The sequence below is a fragment of the Varanus komodoensis genome, unplaced genomic scaffold, assembly GCF_004798865.1.
Source record: "Varanus komodoensis strain SLA01 unplaced genomic scaffold, ASM479886v1 scaffold8, whole genome shotgun sequence".
Lineage (NCBI taxonomy): Eukaryota > Metazoa > Chordata > Lepidosauria > Squamata > Varanidae > Varanus > Varanus komodoensis.
Window position 1 is genome coordinate 35,812,302 of NW_025336481.1, and position 15,687 is coordinate 35,827,988.

At 40.3% G+C, this 15,687-nt stretch overlaps 1 protein-coding gene across 10 annotated transcripts in view; it reads right to left on the reverse strand.

The window, feature by feature from the left end:
• Nucleotides 1-15,687, reverse strand: part of HIVEP1 (HIVEP zinc finger 1) — a 101,307-nt gene that overhangs the window by 15,242 nt on the left and 70,378 nt on the right. For all 10 annotated transcript variants that reach the window (XM_044455616.1, XM_044455619.1, XM_044455617.1 and 7 more), the window contains one exon: nucleotides 7,684-13,577. In XM_044455616.1, the coding sequence (XP_044311551.1) occupies nucleotides 7,684-13,577 (5,894 nt within the window). The remainder of the gene's footprint in view (nucleotides 1-7,683; nucleotides 13,578-15,687) is intronic.

Sequence of the window (15,687 nt, forward strand, 5' to 3'; positions counted from 1 at the left end):
AAACATGTTTAAGTAAGATAAAAACATCTGAGGGATTTGTATTATACTGCCAGGTACTAGTTCCTGAATGTCAATGCTGCCATATCCAAGCAGCCTAACTTCCTCAATACTAAAAGAGGACAAACAGACACCTACAAACTCAAGATCAATATGCTGGTCAATATAATCAAGACTGTGCATATTCTATAATCATACTGTGCAAGGATGGAAATATATACTAGGTATAGAATTCAGCATACTAGAAATTTTACCAAGCATTTTAAACAAACAGATTGTTTCTAGTCCTTCATACTGTGGGGAAGTTCAAAGATTTGTGTGGGCAATGCCCAGTGAAATTTCAGATGAAGGGAGTAGGAAGATGAAGCACAATTCTGAAAGAGGGTAGACTTTAAAAACTATGTGTGCCCTTTTCCATGATAATCAGACAGAATAAACTATGATAAATATTTATGAATTTGATCAAGTTAAAATCCACACCAATAGTACAATTCAGCTTTTCTTCCAGCAAAGTATTAGTTACTTTTGTTAAAAGTATTATTACTATTATGCACAGAGTATACAAAGACCTGGGCACCAGATTATCAAAGAAACAGAAAAATTGAACCTAGAACAAAATCCCATTAAGCGATGGTATGGCACCAGCAAATTAATAGTTAACCATAGCAAAAAGCTTCATGGATTACTGCATCCTAAAATGACTGGTGCTGATTTTAATAGAAGCAGGAATGGCTTTTGAACCCAAGGCAACAATACCATAAACTAGGGAAGGCATCCTGGTCATCTCCAGACGTTTGGGACTACAATTCTCAGGCTGGTTAATGGCCAAGTAAGGGACTTATAGTCCTAATCATCTGGAGCACGCATGTTGCCTCTCCCCACCATAGTCTGTCCTTATTGTCCGAGTACACTGGACACTACTAGTGAAAATCCTTTCCTGCCCCATTATTTGGAATCCCGCTCCAGGACAACACTTTTTTCCTGTGGTAAACATCCCTCTAGTCCAGATATTCTATATACAATTGTACAATCCTGGACATCACTGGCTGATGAAGGAATGGCAGTTCTTAGATGGTTCTTAGGGGGATGAGGAGAGTTGCAACTCCAAGCAACTGCAATAGGCAGCAGTTGAAAACAGAAACAATTGCATGTTGTCTTTTGAAATGTGAGAGGCTGAATCACTAAATGCTAGAGCATCCCAGTGTGTTTGCTATTGTTATGGGTTAAGCATGTCATTTCAAAACACCTTTATATCCCACTTCCCAAGTACTTCAGTGTGTGTGTGTGTGTGTGTGTGTGTGTGTGTGTGTGTGTGTGTAGCGAGTGAGTGCTTTTGGGAAGAGAAAAAAAGAGGGAGCACAGAAAATTGTCACTACAAAAGCATTTATATGGTTACATACTTGAAATAACGTATCAGTGTTACATTTCTGCCCAGACCTAGCTGTCTGTGCATGATTTAGTAGCTGAAGAAGAGAGAGATCCCAAAAGCAGGTTCCCACCCCCTCCATGCATCTCTACTGCTAAAGAAAATTAACATACCAGTTGACTGAAACAGCAAAATACACTATAGTGTTTCCCTTGGTTATTATTTTTATCTCCCATCATTTTCCTGCATATAGACTGAACTCTTCATGTACCAAAAGAAAGCTAATCTTTCCAAGAATATAGAATAGGAAAAAACATTGGCTACATTCCAAATTACTTGATGATTATTATAACCATACATATAGTTTGGCTGGCATCAGTAGCAAATTTTCTCATCTCATTTAAACATGACATTACAGAAACTCCAAGCTTTAAGGTTCTTAGTGATGACACTCAAGACAGGTTTAAATATCTGTATTGTCTAGGGTCTCTCCTGTCACTATGTGAATTACTGTAAGTCCAACCCAATAGGAATACAGATTGCAGAAATCCATGGAAATAGAGAGCAGCAGTTCAAGAATACACAACCACCCTTGGGCAATTCCCATTCATGCCAATATAAACAATGGGTTACTCCTTGTCAGAAACAATAGGAGACAGAAATGCCCATGAAATCAGTCTGGAGATGGGGATAAAGACAACAGAAAGGAGTTCATTACAAGCAGATAATGAAATAAGTTTATCTCTGATTTGCAAGTGGATAAACTATAAGCTTGTGCTGACATTCTCAAAGAAAGGGGCAGCAGTAATTTATAACTGTATTTGCAGAACAGGCAAAATCACAAGAAAAGACAAAATACAACTCCCCTTAAACTTGTGTAAATATAGTAAATTACAGTAACATAGTAAATTCTGTAAATGTAGGATGCAAGAACAACCATCTGGTCTCTGCTTAAATACTTCCAGCAAAGTGCATATCATCATTGGGGTCAGTCCGTTCTATTGTCAAATAGTTTTTACCACTGGGAACGTCCACTTAATGTTTAGATGAATTCTCTTTCTCTGCAATCTCCCCCATTGGTTCTGGTCCTTCTCTCAGCTCAAAGAATAGGCCTGCTCCATCTTCTGAACAACAACCTTTCAGATATTTGAAGACTGCTATCACATCCCCCCTTAATCTTCCTTTCTGCAGATTATATACACCTATTTCAAGTATTCCTCACAAGCCTTGATTTCCAGACTCCTCACCATCCTGGTTGCTCTTCCTTGAACACTCCAGTTTCTCAATTTCCTCCTTAAGATGTGATGCCAGGAAGTGGACACAGGACTCAAGAGGAAGACTGATTTTGGCAGCACAGTTCTGGACCGAAGTGTGAAAAGGGAAGGCAAAAATATCTGATTGCAGTAGTTAAAGATGACCAGAGGACCAGGCAAAACCTTTTAACAACAAGCATGGTGTGATACTTTGTCCATGAGTTAGAGGGAAATAAGAATGAGACACAGAATTCAATAAAGGTGAAAATAATTTTTTTTTTTTTGGGAGAACTACTTCAATTTCAATTTCCATACAGTAGCTATCTTTCCTTCACACTCACTGAATGTGAACAGTAAAACCACGTAAAAAAGACAGTATAGCAGTGCTATTATTGCTAGTCACTTTCAGTGCTTTCCTGGGAGGAAGGCAGGATGTAAGTTAAATAAATACATAGATGATATGTAGTTCTGCTTCTCATTTACATGTTTAAATCCCAGGGAGACAGTGCAGATGATACAAAACTGGGTGGAATAGCAAGCACCCTAGAAAACAGAATGAAGATCCAGGATGATCTTGATAAACTTGAATGCTGAAAGCAACAGAATGAGATTCAATAAGCAGAAGTGTCAAGTCCTCCATCAAGGAAAAAGAAACCAAATTTATTGATACAAGATGGGGAATAGATGAGGCTCAACAGAACTGAAAAAGACCTTGGAGTGATTGTGGAGAACAGGCTAAATATAAGCCAACAATGTGATGCAGCCACCAAAACAAAAAATGCTATTTTGGGATGCATTAATAGAAATATTAGTTCCAAATCATGAGAAGTAGTAGTTCCCCCTATAGTCCTCACAAGTCTGACCCATCTGGAATACTGTGTCCAGCTCTGGAAACCAAAATTTAAGAAAGATGCAGAAAAATTAGAAAGTGTCCAGAGGAGGAGAACAAAATGATCCAGGATTTGGAAACACTGCCCTATGAGGAGAGACTGAGAGAACTGGGCATGTTCAGCCCTGAGAAAAGAAGACTGAGGGGGGATATGATATAAGTACCTCAAAGGATGACACAAAGAGAATGGTCAAGATCTCTTCTCACTGAAACAAGAGTGTAGGACACAGAATAATTAAATCATGTTGCGACAACCCTGGTTCAGGCTAGATGTCAGGATAAGTTTCCTCACTGTCAGAGCAATATGACAGTAAAACCAGTTGCTGAGAGAGGTTGTGGGCTCTGCCACAGAACAGACATCCAAAAGGAAACTGAACAGTCATCTGAGTGGGGATGGTGTAAACTGATGTCCTGCAACAGCCAGGGCTTGGACCCAATAGCCTTCATGGCCCCTTCCAACTCCAGTATTCTATGATTCTATGAAGTCTTAAATGTGTGTCTGGAGTCAGTGCTGAAATAGTAAGAGAGCATACACACTGAAGCTGAATCCAGGGGCAATGGCACACCATGCTCAGGGAAACCTGATCTGGACAGGTGTGTAACTGGTTGCACTCAGATCAGGCTTTACTCCCCCAAAGGATTCTTTTGGACTTAATGCTAGCTAAGATGACCAAAACAGCCCTGGTATCTGTGTGGAAAGCTTTCTTCACCGTTGGCTGATTAGCTAGCTACATCCCCACAGTATTCATGCCCTTGTTACATCTAGACTGGACCAATGTGGGATTCTCTGGGAGGACAGGGCAAAAGCTTCAGTGGATGAAAAATACAGCTGCCAAATCACTTGAGCAGGCCAGGTGATTGGAGTATATAGCACTGGTATTCTACCACATGCATTGGTTGTCAGTATATTTCTGGGCTCAAAGCAAATTGGTGCTTGCTGCCTTTAAAGTACTAAATTGTTTAGGAGCATTTTTAAGAAGAACCATCTGCACCTATGGGTCTTATAATCAATCAATCACTCACTCACTCACAGAGGTCTGTTCCTTTGACCAAAAGCAGGATCCATCAGGTTGGCAGACTTGATAGAGCTTTTTCCAACACTGTGGAACTCCCTTTCTTGGGAAATTTATTGCTTCCCTCAATAAATGCTTTTAAACAGTGCCATAAAAGCCAGTTGATTGAATTTGCATTTAAGTGAAATTGTTATTGACTGACTGACCACTGGTGTGAAGCTGAGGAATTTTAGCGCTTGCTATTTTATAATTCATACTGAACATTTTGTTTTAATATACTTGTATTTCTGTAATTGTTTAGTTTTTTAATTTAGTAAACTGCCTTGAAGGATCTTCTTTGCCGAGAAAGGTAATATATAAATTCATAAAATATGAATATGAATAAAATATGGTGCGAGTGGGGGAAATTCTGCAAGCATAAAATCAGCTAGAAGGTGGGGAAAGATATTTTCATATCTGTGTAATGGATGGATAAGGTTGTGTGTCTATTAGGGAGTGTGTGTGTGAGAGAGAATGTAGGTATGATGCATGTATGTTTGGAGAGGCACGATCTTGAAGTTTGTGCTTGGCAGTATGGAATATGAATTGTGTGTGTGTGTGTGTGTGTGTGTGTGTGTGTGTGGAAGGCAATTATTTGAAGAAGTTCCTGTTTTAGGCAATTCATTTTAAAGGAGAAGGTAATTTGGAGACACTGTCTATTTCTGAAGTTGGTAGGGTTTTGAAACAGAAAGCTATTGATTTGGTTTGTAGCATCACTAGTTTAGCTTTATATGAAACTGGCGGTGTTTTGTTTTGTTTTTTGCAATAGTAAATGTTGTGATTGCTCACCCAATGCCCACAACAGTCAGTTGTGACAGTAATCATTACTTGTCAAAAATAGAAACAAGCCCATGGCCCTTACATGTTGGAACTCTTGACAGATGAACAGGAATTAAATCCTAAAGGCGCAATCTTTAGAACTGGCATCAAAGTAATTGATCAATGCAGCAATCTTTAATGTGCCTTGGAAAATACTCTATTTAGCCATTTGCATCTACCAGCACAAAAAAGGATTCTTTTACTACTTTATATTGTGACATTTCCCCAACAATAATGCTGCCTAACTTGGTGTCAATTGCCTCTTTTACCCAGTACATGACCTACAATTAATCTCCAGTTTGCAAGGAGAAGGGCTGTTACCTTCTTTTTCTTTCTGTTTTCTGTCTACTCGGGGACCTGTGAGTTTTAGCAATGGCAAGAGAAACATCAAGTTACAGATGATCTTTATGTTTTCAGAAACAAGGGTCAGCCATTGCCTGCTTCTTTCTTCCAGAATAGCAGGCTTTATCTGATAATTGCAGTGATTTTATCTGCAATGATCATTCTAAAATTGAGCCTACTCTGCAGCGCTTATGGCCCTAATTTTTGTTTTTTCCTCCATCCACCACTTCTTATACTACCTGGCCTGATTGAGAACTTGGTTCTGCTTTCAACTGACAACCTGAAAGCTTGCACAATACTAATTATTATCACTGTCAACCTCTGGAGAACTTAAAAGCTTGCATAATCATTTGGAGTATTTTGGTTGGTTTTAATAAAAGCATTACCTAACTTTCTCCCCTGGATTTTTTTACTCATAGATCAGAGCAATTATCATTTGTGTATTCTTTATCCACAATCAATTTAGGGCATATGTTAATACAAAATGTTTTTAATATAAAACATAATCACTGGAATGTGAGATAGTAAAACTCAGAAATCCCTTCTCTGAATGCACAGATGGTTGAAGATAGAGAATGCACATTTTTCTTTCAAAGTTTCAAAATCAACCTTAGGATTTATGATGAAGAATAAATTTCCTTTCCACTAACTGCAAATTTTATGCCTACATTGTACATTTTTATTTAAAAGAACTTATATACTTGATGACTTATAAACCTGTGTTTCAAAGAAGGTATATTCTCCTTCTAAAAAAACAGATTATCTCAGTACAATATACTAGAGTATTATACAATATAGCTTACCATAAACCCTTGAGAAACTATTTTACAGATATTTTGAAAATTACTTAAAAATGAGTAAGGTACCTGTGCAATAAGAAAACATGCATGGTGCAGCAGAGTTATTTTGTTTAGAAAATGCATCAAATTGATACTACTTATTAGTATAACTTCAGCTTTTCTTCTCCCAGCTGATGTTCATGTAATCAAATTTTACAGTTCTTCACAGCTCATTTTCACACTGGGTAAGACCACCAAACAGAAACACATTGTGAAAAGTTCCTCAGAAGTTCTGACATGACAGACTTGGCAAGCTATTCCAATTGGATATCTCTACTTCCTAGGGGTTCTCACTTACACAGAATTATTTGGTGGTCTTACACTGAGAGAAAAAGCATTTGCACAGGGCACTTAAAAGATTTATTTCAAACCAATGGAATCTGTTATTAAAATTCAAGAGGGAAATTTAAAGGAATATTTGCCTTTTGGGAATTTTAAATGTCCAAAGAATACCTAAAAATTATTTCCAGATGCACCTGATTTTCTACAGAAGTAGCCAACAGAATATGCTCTTCATGAGATGTGCTAATCCTTTAAAACAGACCTGGGCATTGTACGGCCCACGGGCCACATCTGGCCCGATGGCTGACCATGACTGGCCCGCATGAGGTCACTGGCAAATTAAAAGTCAATGCAAATATATATCGTCATAATATATATGTAAACAATACAACTGCACTGCTTTTATTTTGAAGGATCTGCTAAATTGAATTGAATTTATTGCTTTTCATGTAATATGTTTTTGTGAATATTCATTAAATAGTGTTGTTCTGTGCTCCACATTTTCATTGTAATGTTTCATTTACTGTTTTTATAGAGTTATATATTGAGCAGAGCTGTAAGTGTATTGGTCCGGCCCTTAACAACTGTCAAAGTTTCTCATGTGGCCCCACAGGGAAATTAATTGCCCACCCCTGCTTTAAAATGTTACCTAGTACCAATATCCAACTGTATTTAATTGCAATACACTCAAGAGTTACAAAGATATCCACAATGCATAGAGACAAAGCTCACCTCCCTCTAGCGCAAGTGATTTATTCCCCCATTTTTAATATAGGCATTTTACTATAAAACCACTAGAATCTGTCAGTTTAAAATCAGTATGTTTCATGCATATGACAAGTACCTTAAGTAAGTCGCTCTTCCACTTGCTTGAGTAGACCAGTATGTCAGATCTAAAGTTAGTACTTATTGCTTGAGTATAAGATGGTTTTCCAGCTTTCTGCTTTGAATTCAGGAGGGAAAGAGCAACCTTTGTTGACAAACCAAGTGGATTGGGATTGTCAGAACTGATAGGCCAAGAAGAATAAACAGAAGACGTCTGGTCATTTTGTAACAGATGTACAGGCTTTCTTTTTAACAGGCAACACCATGTGAAATTTGTTGCAGTCTTCAAGCTTGGAAAAGGTAATTGTTGCTTATCACCTGCATTTATGATGGTCAAAACTGCTCCAGATTTTGCTTGGCTGTGGATACTGGGTTGCTTATTCTCATTGTTAACTCCTGGGGACAGCCTTTCTTGACTGTTATCCAAAACTTTTAGAAATGAAGTCGGTGTATTCAACAAAACAGTTTCACGAGGGTTTCTGGCAGCAAAGCCTACAGTTTCAGAAGCTGGTAGGTTATGTTCTAAAGGTTCCTTTATGAATGAAGAAACCCCAGAAGAAGATTCAGCTGAACCTTGCAGCAAACCATCTGGTGAATGGCTGATTCCACTGCTTTTTTCCTCTTGATCTAATGAGAAACTTTCAAGGGGCTCCATAGTGCAGATCTGCCGCACTAAGAGTGGTTTCTTCTGTTTATTAGCTTCGCTGGTTTTTACATTCATCAGTGGATGCAATGACATAGCACCTGTTGTGCAAGCAGCTCCACTTTCGTCTTTAACCCGCTTCTGCTGTTTTTCCATGGCAATGTCTAAACTATTAGCTGGGGAGAGCATGCGCTTACTTGAGGCTGTGGCTTCCTGTTGCGGGATGAGTCTACCAACTGGCACTTTCTGAATCAAATTTAAGGACCCCAGTGAAGTGGAGTCATAAATTGAGTTTTCAAACAGAGATGCTGGCTGTAAACTTGGCAAACAACGCAGATGATCTTTGTGGGATTTTGGCAGCTGAGTTTGACCTTTGACTGTTGGCACAGATGCAGGATCTGTTTGACAAAGAGACTGGTTTGCCTGATCCCGAGTCACTAAGATTTGAGGAAGGGGTGCAACAGTAGCTAAGCCGTAAGATGGGATATTACTGTGAATGCGCACAGGGACAATAAAGGGTGCCACCTGATACACTGGAGTACCACCATTATCTGGAACAGCTTGTTGCAAGGACTGTGCCACATATGGCTTGGAGGCGTTATCAGTTACTTTAGGATGTATTTCTAATGAAGCTGCAGCCTGTTCTGTGCCAGCTGTGCCTGGAAGACCTAGAGGGTATTGCTGTCCTACGTGCAATGCTTTCAGCTGAAGCTGGTATTTGGGAGCAAAACAATCCTCTTGCACACTGTGCTGACCAGCAACCATGTTGATGCTTTTCTGAGTTCCAAGGGCTGGTCCTTTAAGGGATGTTTGGGAAGGCTGACTGAGTGAAGTCTGCTGACCATGACGATTCAAACTAGAGCCTATAGACTGTTCACTAGAAGGCAAGTTAAGAGGGTTGCTGTTTTTCACTGAGTCTCTTAAAGGCTTGGCATAAGTTTGGGGGTGCTGTGAACGTGAAGGAACTTCCTCAGAAGGCTTCCTAGAACTTTGCAACCTTGGAAAGGGCACTGTAGAGATATCTGTTGCAGGAGCTGGTTGAAAGGACATATTTGCCATGTCAGGCTGGTTCTTTTCTGGGGCAATATTTAAAGATATCTGCCTTACAAGGGGTCCTCTTCTCCTTTCCAAGAGAGGCACATGTCCAGCAGCACCACTACCTGAAGCTAATTTGGACGTGGGTGTCTCCGTAAGTGAGGCAGGCCCAGATGGCGCCACTCTTCCACAATCAAAGGACTTGCTTCTGTAATCAGCAACCTCTATGGATGGCTGGGTGCAATTGATTTGTTCAGAAGCTGCCCGTCGCATTTCTCTGTAATGAGGGCTAGGCACACTAAGTGTATTGGAACTTGCAGGAATTGTAAGGAATTCCTGGGATTTGTTAGTAAGTTCTGGTTTGGAAGCACTCTCATTCTTAAACGTATCATCTTTATCAAAAGAAGCTGAGAAACTAGAGGTGCATGATAAACTACTCTCCCGACTGAGACTTCTAGAAAGTGTTGACTCAAAGCTTGACTCGGCGGAGGAGTGCTCAATTTCAGCCAAGCGAATTCTTTTCTTTTTGGGTGGAAGCTTTTCTGTGGGCAGCTTTGATAGAGTTTCACTACGCTGAGGCCAGTTAAACTTTTCTGTCTTCTCCTGATCGCTGCACTGGCATTCCTGGTCCCGATCCGGCTCTTCTGTGACTAGTATTTCAGGAACCTGGATGTTATGTTGGCGAACAAGTCTTAGAGGTTGCACTGTGACATTCCTTTCATTAGGAGTAACTTGACATTCATGAAGTTGAACTCTTGATGCTTCTACTACTTGAGGAGCATGGGAAGCACTCAAAATGGGATGCTTCTCCTCTTGAGCTATAATAGTATTCAAGCAATGGAGCTTTGCAACCTTGTTAGCATCCTGAAAGGAAACCGGGGACACACTTTCAAAGGAATCTGATTTTTCAAATGAACTTGGCCTGCTTAAGGAGTTAGTGTGCTGTATGACTGAAATCCCAGCCCCTTGCCTTTTCAGTTCATTTTTTTCTTGTGTAGCTGTAACAGCCTGCTTCTCCCCATGCAGCAACATCTTTGATTCCATGGTCTGCTCCAGGCCACCACGAGTTTCCAGGTCATCTTGTGCCAGTTGCTGGAGCGAAATACTGCTTGAGCCGAGAACAGCAGCAGAATGTTTAGCGACACTGGCCATACTTCCAAGTTTATTTTGACACTCTGACTCTGCTACACTCTTTGACAAACTAGCATCAGTTGTTTGTGGTTCATCATCATCATCGCCAACACTCTTCATTTTCCTCCTTTTTCTTATCTGAGATGTCTGCTCCCACACACCAGTTGAAGTGGCAACACGATAGTGAAGGATTTGAGGTTGTGCACTGTTCACGACTGTCTTATGTTCAGAGTCTCGAATAGCTGCCTTGGTTTTTGGTCCATGCAACTCTGAACAATAAAACTTTTTATGATTCTCAAAGTTTTCCAGTTTTCTGTATCTGTTTCTACATGTCTCGCATTCAAACATTGTCCCTCTCCCTTGAGGTGGCTTTTTAATTTTATCCAAATTTGATCCTTGTACAAACGACTTGCTTCTAGTCATTAAGAATTCATTTGATGTATTGCCTCCATAGCTTTCATCTACAGATCTTGTTGGTCCAAAAGTGTGTCCCTCACTGGCAGATGAATCTTCTATTGCTGTTTGCCGAACAAGGGTGCGAGGGTGTCCACCTTGCAGCTGTAGTGTAGTAGGTCCTGGCACAAAGACATCATCATATGAGGAGCCAATCTTTTCATCAAAAGACTGACTTCCACGTAGAGGGTGGGGGGGAGGTACTACATTTGGAGCTACAGCTGAGTAACTGGTAGTAGGCATAGAATTACTTCTGGTTATAGGTAAACAGTCTAGGGTTGGTACAGACAGGAGAAACACCGGCTTTGACTTTTCAGTCGGTGTAAAAGGAGATTTTGGTATATCAGAGCTTGAGCTAGTTCTTCTGCCCATTGGTTTTAGGTCAAATTGGAAGGAATCTTTAAAAATATAGGACTTTGGAGAGTCAATGCTGCCTCTTCTTGAAAGGGATGTTCTCCGTGGCTTGACACTATCCAACTGTTTATCATCCACTACAGCCTCATTATCTGATATTAACTTTGAAATGCGTTCTTCAAGTGTCTTTGTAGCCAAAGGTGGTCTCATCTGGCCCGATGAAAGCAAGGTCTTGTCAGCACTAACAGTCTGCACAACAGATGCCACAGGGGTGCTCATTCGTGGCACACAACTTTTACTCGAGTCTTTCTCAGAAGCAGGCAATCCCTTCGTAAATGGCACCGGAGGGCTCATGGTCTGATCTGTACTTTCTGAACGTGAAAAGTAGCCTGAATCAGTACTTCCCAAACTTCTAGGGCTCAAAAGACATTTTCCTTGTTGATCCTGAGAGCAATCTGTTGCCTGCTGTCTTTGCAGCTGTGCATGTATTACTGTGCCGGTAAGCGTCCCAAGCTGTTCTTCAGAGGTGCTTGCTTCTGATTTTGGATGCTGCTTAGCATCGGACTCCTTTATGAAGTCTATGTGTGCTAAATTTGGCTTCACATTTGTGACTTTCAAGTCTCCTTGCTGTACTGCAGTTGAGTCTTCTACTTTGGGGCTACTGGACCTTAAAGGGGAAACATTTACAGGGTAAACTATCACTTTAGGTAAAGCTGTCCTTGCTGGTGCAGCTGAGTCCTGAAACAAGGAGTCGCCCAACATGTATTCTGGGTTGCTTAGCGAGATGGGACTATCTTTGTGCGATGGTTCAGAATTAGAAGGGATTTTCACTGTGTGTGCAGCTTCCAGTTCTAACGACCCTTGGTCATCTTGCCTTTCATCAGCCGTGCCTTCATCATCACTGTCACCACTTTCTTCCACATCTGAATGGATGCTAAGTGTTTTGTCTGATTCATGGGAGAGATATAGCCCACTAGAATCTGGCTGGAGAACAAGTCCAAGTTTGATAGCATGGGCGTGAGACTTTTTGTGCTTGTACAGATTACTTTTGGTCTTAAATGAAAATCCACATGTCTCACAAGGATATGGTCGTTCTCCTGTGTGGGAGCGGATGTGCTTTTGGAGAACACTGGGCTTGGCACAAGCCCTGCTACAATACTGACAGACGTATTTCCCCAGTTTTTTAGGCTTCTGGACTTTCAGAAGATGACATATTTGTTCTACACCATGACTGACAACTGATGCTATTTGGGCAGAACTGTACAAAGGAGCAATTGGTAACTGGGGGGTGGAGCTAGACGGATGAACCAACAAAGGAGAAGATGATTTTGCTACTAGTTGATTTTGAGAAAAAGCCTGAGTAACAGGAGACTGGGGACTAATTATTGAAGAGGTTACTGCTATGCTGTATACATGCTGGAGTTTGAGTTTTTCTTGATTCTGTTGCTGTACCAGTGAATTTGTGAAGCTAGGGCATGCAGCAATTTGTTGGCTTTGTTGCCCGGCTTTAGTAAGAACTTGATCTTGTGAGTGAACAACTGAGTGCATTTGTGCTTGTTCACTCGTCCCTGATGTTGCTACATGCACAGTCTGTGAAGTGCTAGGATAAAGTTGAGATCCAGCTACAAATTCTTGCTGCAACAAAGCAGCATGACTTTGGACAGTTGGTGTATTGGATGCAAGACAATAAGAGGCGCTTATAGTTTTATTTGGTCTCAGTTTTTCCATTTGCATCCCACTAGAAGGGCACTCTTGTGCTAAGGTGTTCAGCTCGGGTTCCATAGCTTTCAGTAAGACATCAAATGCAGTATTTGTACATGAGGATGAATTACTACAATTGACGAAATTAATACATTCATTACTGTTAACCTCGGCTGTACTTGAAGGATTAGTGGAACCTTTCTTCACTGGTAAATTTAGTTGGGCTGAACCATAGTCTTCTACTGGCCATTTATTCAAGTCCAACGACTGAGGTAACAGAGACAACTTGGTGGGCACAGAAGTCTCAGGTAGGGATGTTTTAATGGCTACCTCACTGCTAGGGGTCCCCTCGTTTTGCTTGTTTTGCTTCCCATTCTGTGTAAGCAAACTGTGTACTTCTTTTAGGAGCTCTGAAGTATCAGGGAGAATATTTGACGATGAAGAAGTGTCTTTCACTTTTTCTTTAGGTTTTGCCCGAGCTGGAGTTCTCAGGGGTGATTTGGGTATTTTTGTCTGGTGATTCTCTGTTACTATCTTTTTGCGCTTCACACCTTTAACTGTGTCTGTACTCCCTCTTGTAGCTGCCTCGGAGATGTCTGCACAAATGCAAAGAGATAAAGTCACATGGTGATTGTGCAAACGTCAGTATCATTTACACAGCATATTCAACATACAAAATATTATACAGGTATTATCTTGACTTTGTGGGATTAGTAGCCACTTAAAACGATTATGTTTTGTGGTTTAGGGAATGAAGCTGAAAGAGGTAACTTGACCAAGATCATTTGTCTCCAACATATCATTTTGTAGGACCAAATATAATTGATTTGAACATTTACTTCAGAGTCTATACCCTGACACACAATGCTTCATTTCTAGAACATGATACTTAAGCTTCCTTTAAACCTATGAATGTTCAACAAAGTACCTATTTTTCAGTATTGGTTATTTCATTTTTACCATGCTTTTATTCAGTACTACCTTATAAACCAATTGCCTGGTTAACGGATATGAATGCAATTAATAAAAATGAATTTTGGCTCAACAGTTTTCTGTAACATAGTCTTCAACTGTGGATAATTTGAATATTTTACTATTTTTCAAGCACAGAGTTTTCCAGGCAGCTGGAATAGTTCCATGTCAATCTTCCCAGAGCAGGTGCTTTCCAGATGTTTTATGCTACAGCTCTTAGCATTGCTGACCATTAGCCATGTTGGCTAAGGCTAAGGGATGGTACCTGGTTGGGGAATGCTGTTCTTCATAATCTATCTAAAAAACCCCTTACAAGTTAGATGCAGAAGGCATGAAATACTGTTGCCAATTCAGTTCTGTGATATCTATGTCTGAGGAATGGCTAGTGGGGAACTTTGCGTGGATGATTAAAACATTTTTCTAGAACAGCTGACTTATGCAAGTTGCTCATGCAGTGTACTATGAACCAAATTAACTGTTGACTCACTCAGCTACAATCAGCTGCTGTTCCAGGCACCACAGAGACTTTGGACTAGCATACTTGCTCTCTGCCTATGACGACTCATGGCTTGGAGTATGGACTACACAAGCTGTTGTATGATGGTTCAGAGTATGGACCCTCCCAGATCTATGATTCTTTGAATCCACCTTTAACTGGCAGGGCTATTCTAAGCAAGTTGGATGATGTTTTATCCAAACAGATGGATCCAAATCCATGAAAACTACTAACAGAGCACTATACTGCAACCAGGTTTTCATTTGGGAACAGGAAAAATGGGTTTATCTTTTGGGCTCTGTATTTTTTCAATGATTTATGAAAGAAATAGCCTTTTTGTTGATGCTTTACTGTATATAGCAAATATCAGTACAGTCATGTTTTCTTCTACATATTTAAGACAGAATTGTCAGGAAGTGATAAATTAATACACACAGTGTTTTCTCTCTCCCATTGTCAAAACAATCCCAGCTCTGCTGGGTCTGGCACCCACAAGTGATTTACTGAGGAGGCTTCAGCACTGAGAGATTTAAAGCATATGCACTTACAAATGCTACAGTTTTCTTCAAGAATTATCAACAGAAATGAGCCTCTCCGTGCAGTTAAGGGGCAGAGAGCCAAGATCCTGAATAAGAATCCAAGGTCTTATGCCACACGACAAAGAAAGTTGTCAAGGCATAGGGTCTGGATTGGGAAAGATCTGGAACTCTACCAGGTGGGTCATCCATGGGGCCCTCTATTGGCAGAGACAGCTAACCGCTTGCAGGAAGGCTTGGCCACAGCAAATATAATTGTGGGCAACCCGACACTGCTGGAAAACTGTGAATCCTGGTTGCCCTGAGATGCAATCTATTTCAACCTAGGGAACATGCATTGTATGTGCAACACATAAGAAACAAAGCATTCAGAGCAGTAAGAACAGGTGGGAGAGGGGGGATTTTATGGATCCACTCAAACAAGAGAAACCTGTCTGAAGCTAAGGCACCCAACTTATCATAGGATAATTAAATTGGAGAAACTGATACTCATCTGCCTTTCATTTATTTTATCTGTGTAAGTTAGGCTGTAATCCAAGTTAGTGGGAATAGACAACAATTCCCCAGACATGTTTGGCTAAGTCTAGTAACCAGTAAAAGCAACACTTAAGTATTTAAATACATGTTGAAGTATTAGTCATCCTTTGGGGCCTATTACTGTCAACATGGTATTTTAAAAACACATGTACTTAAAACATCAAA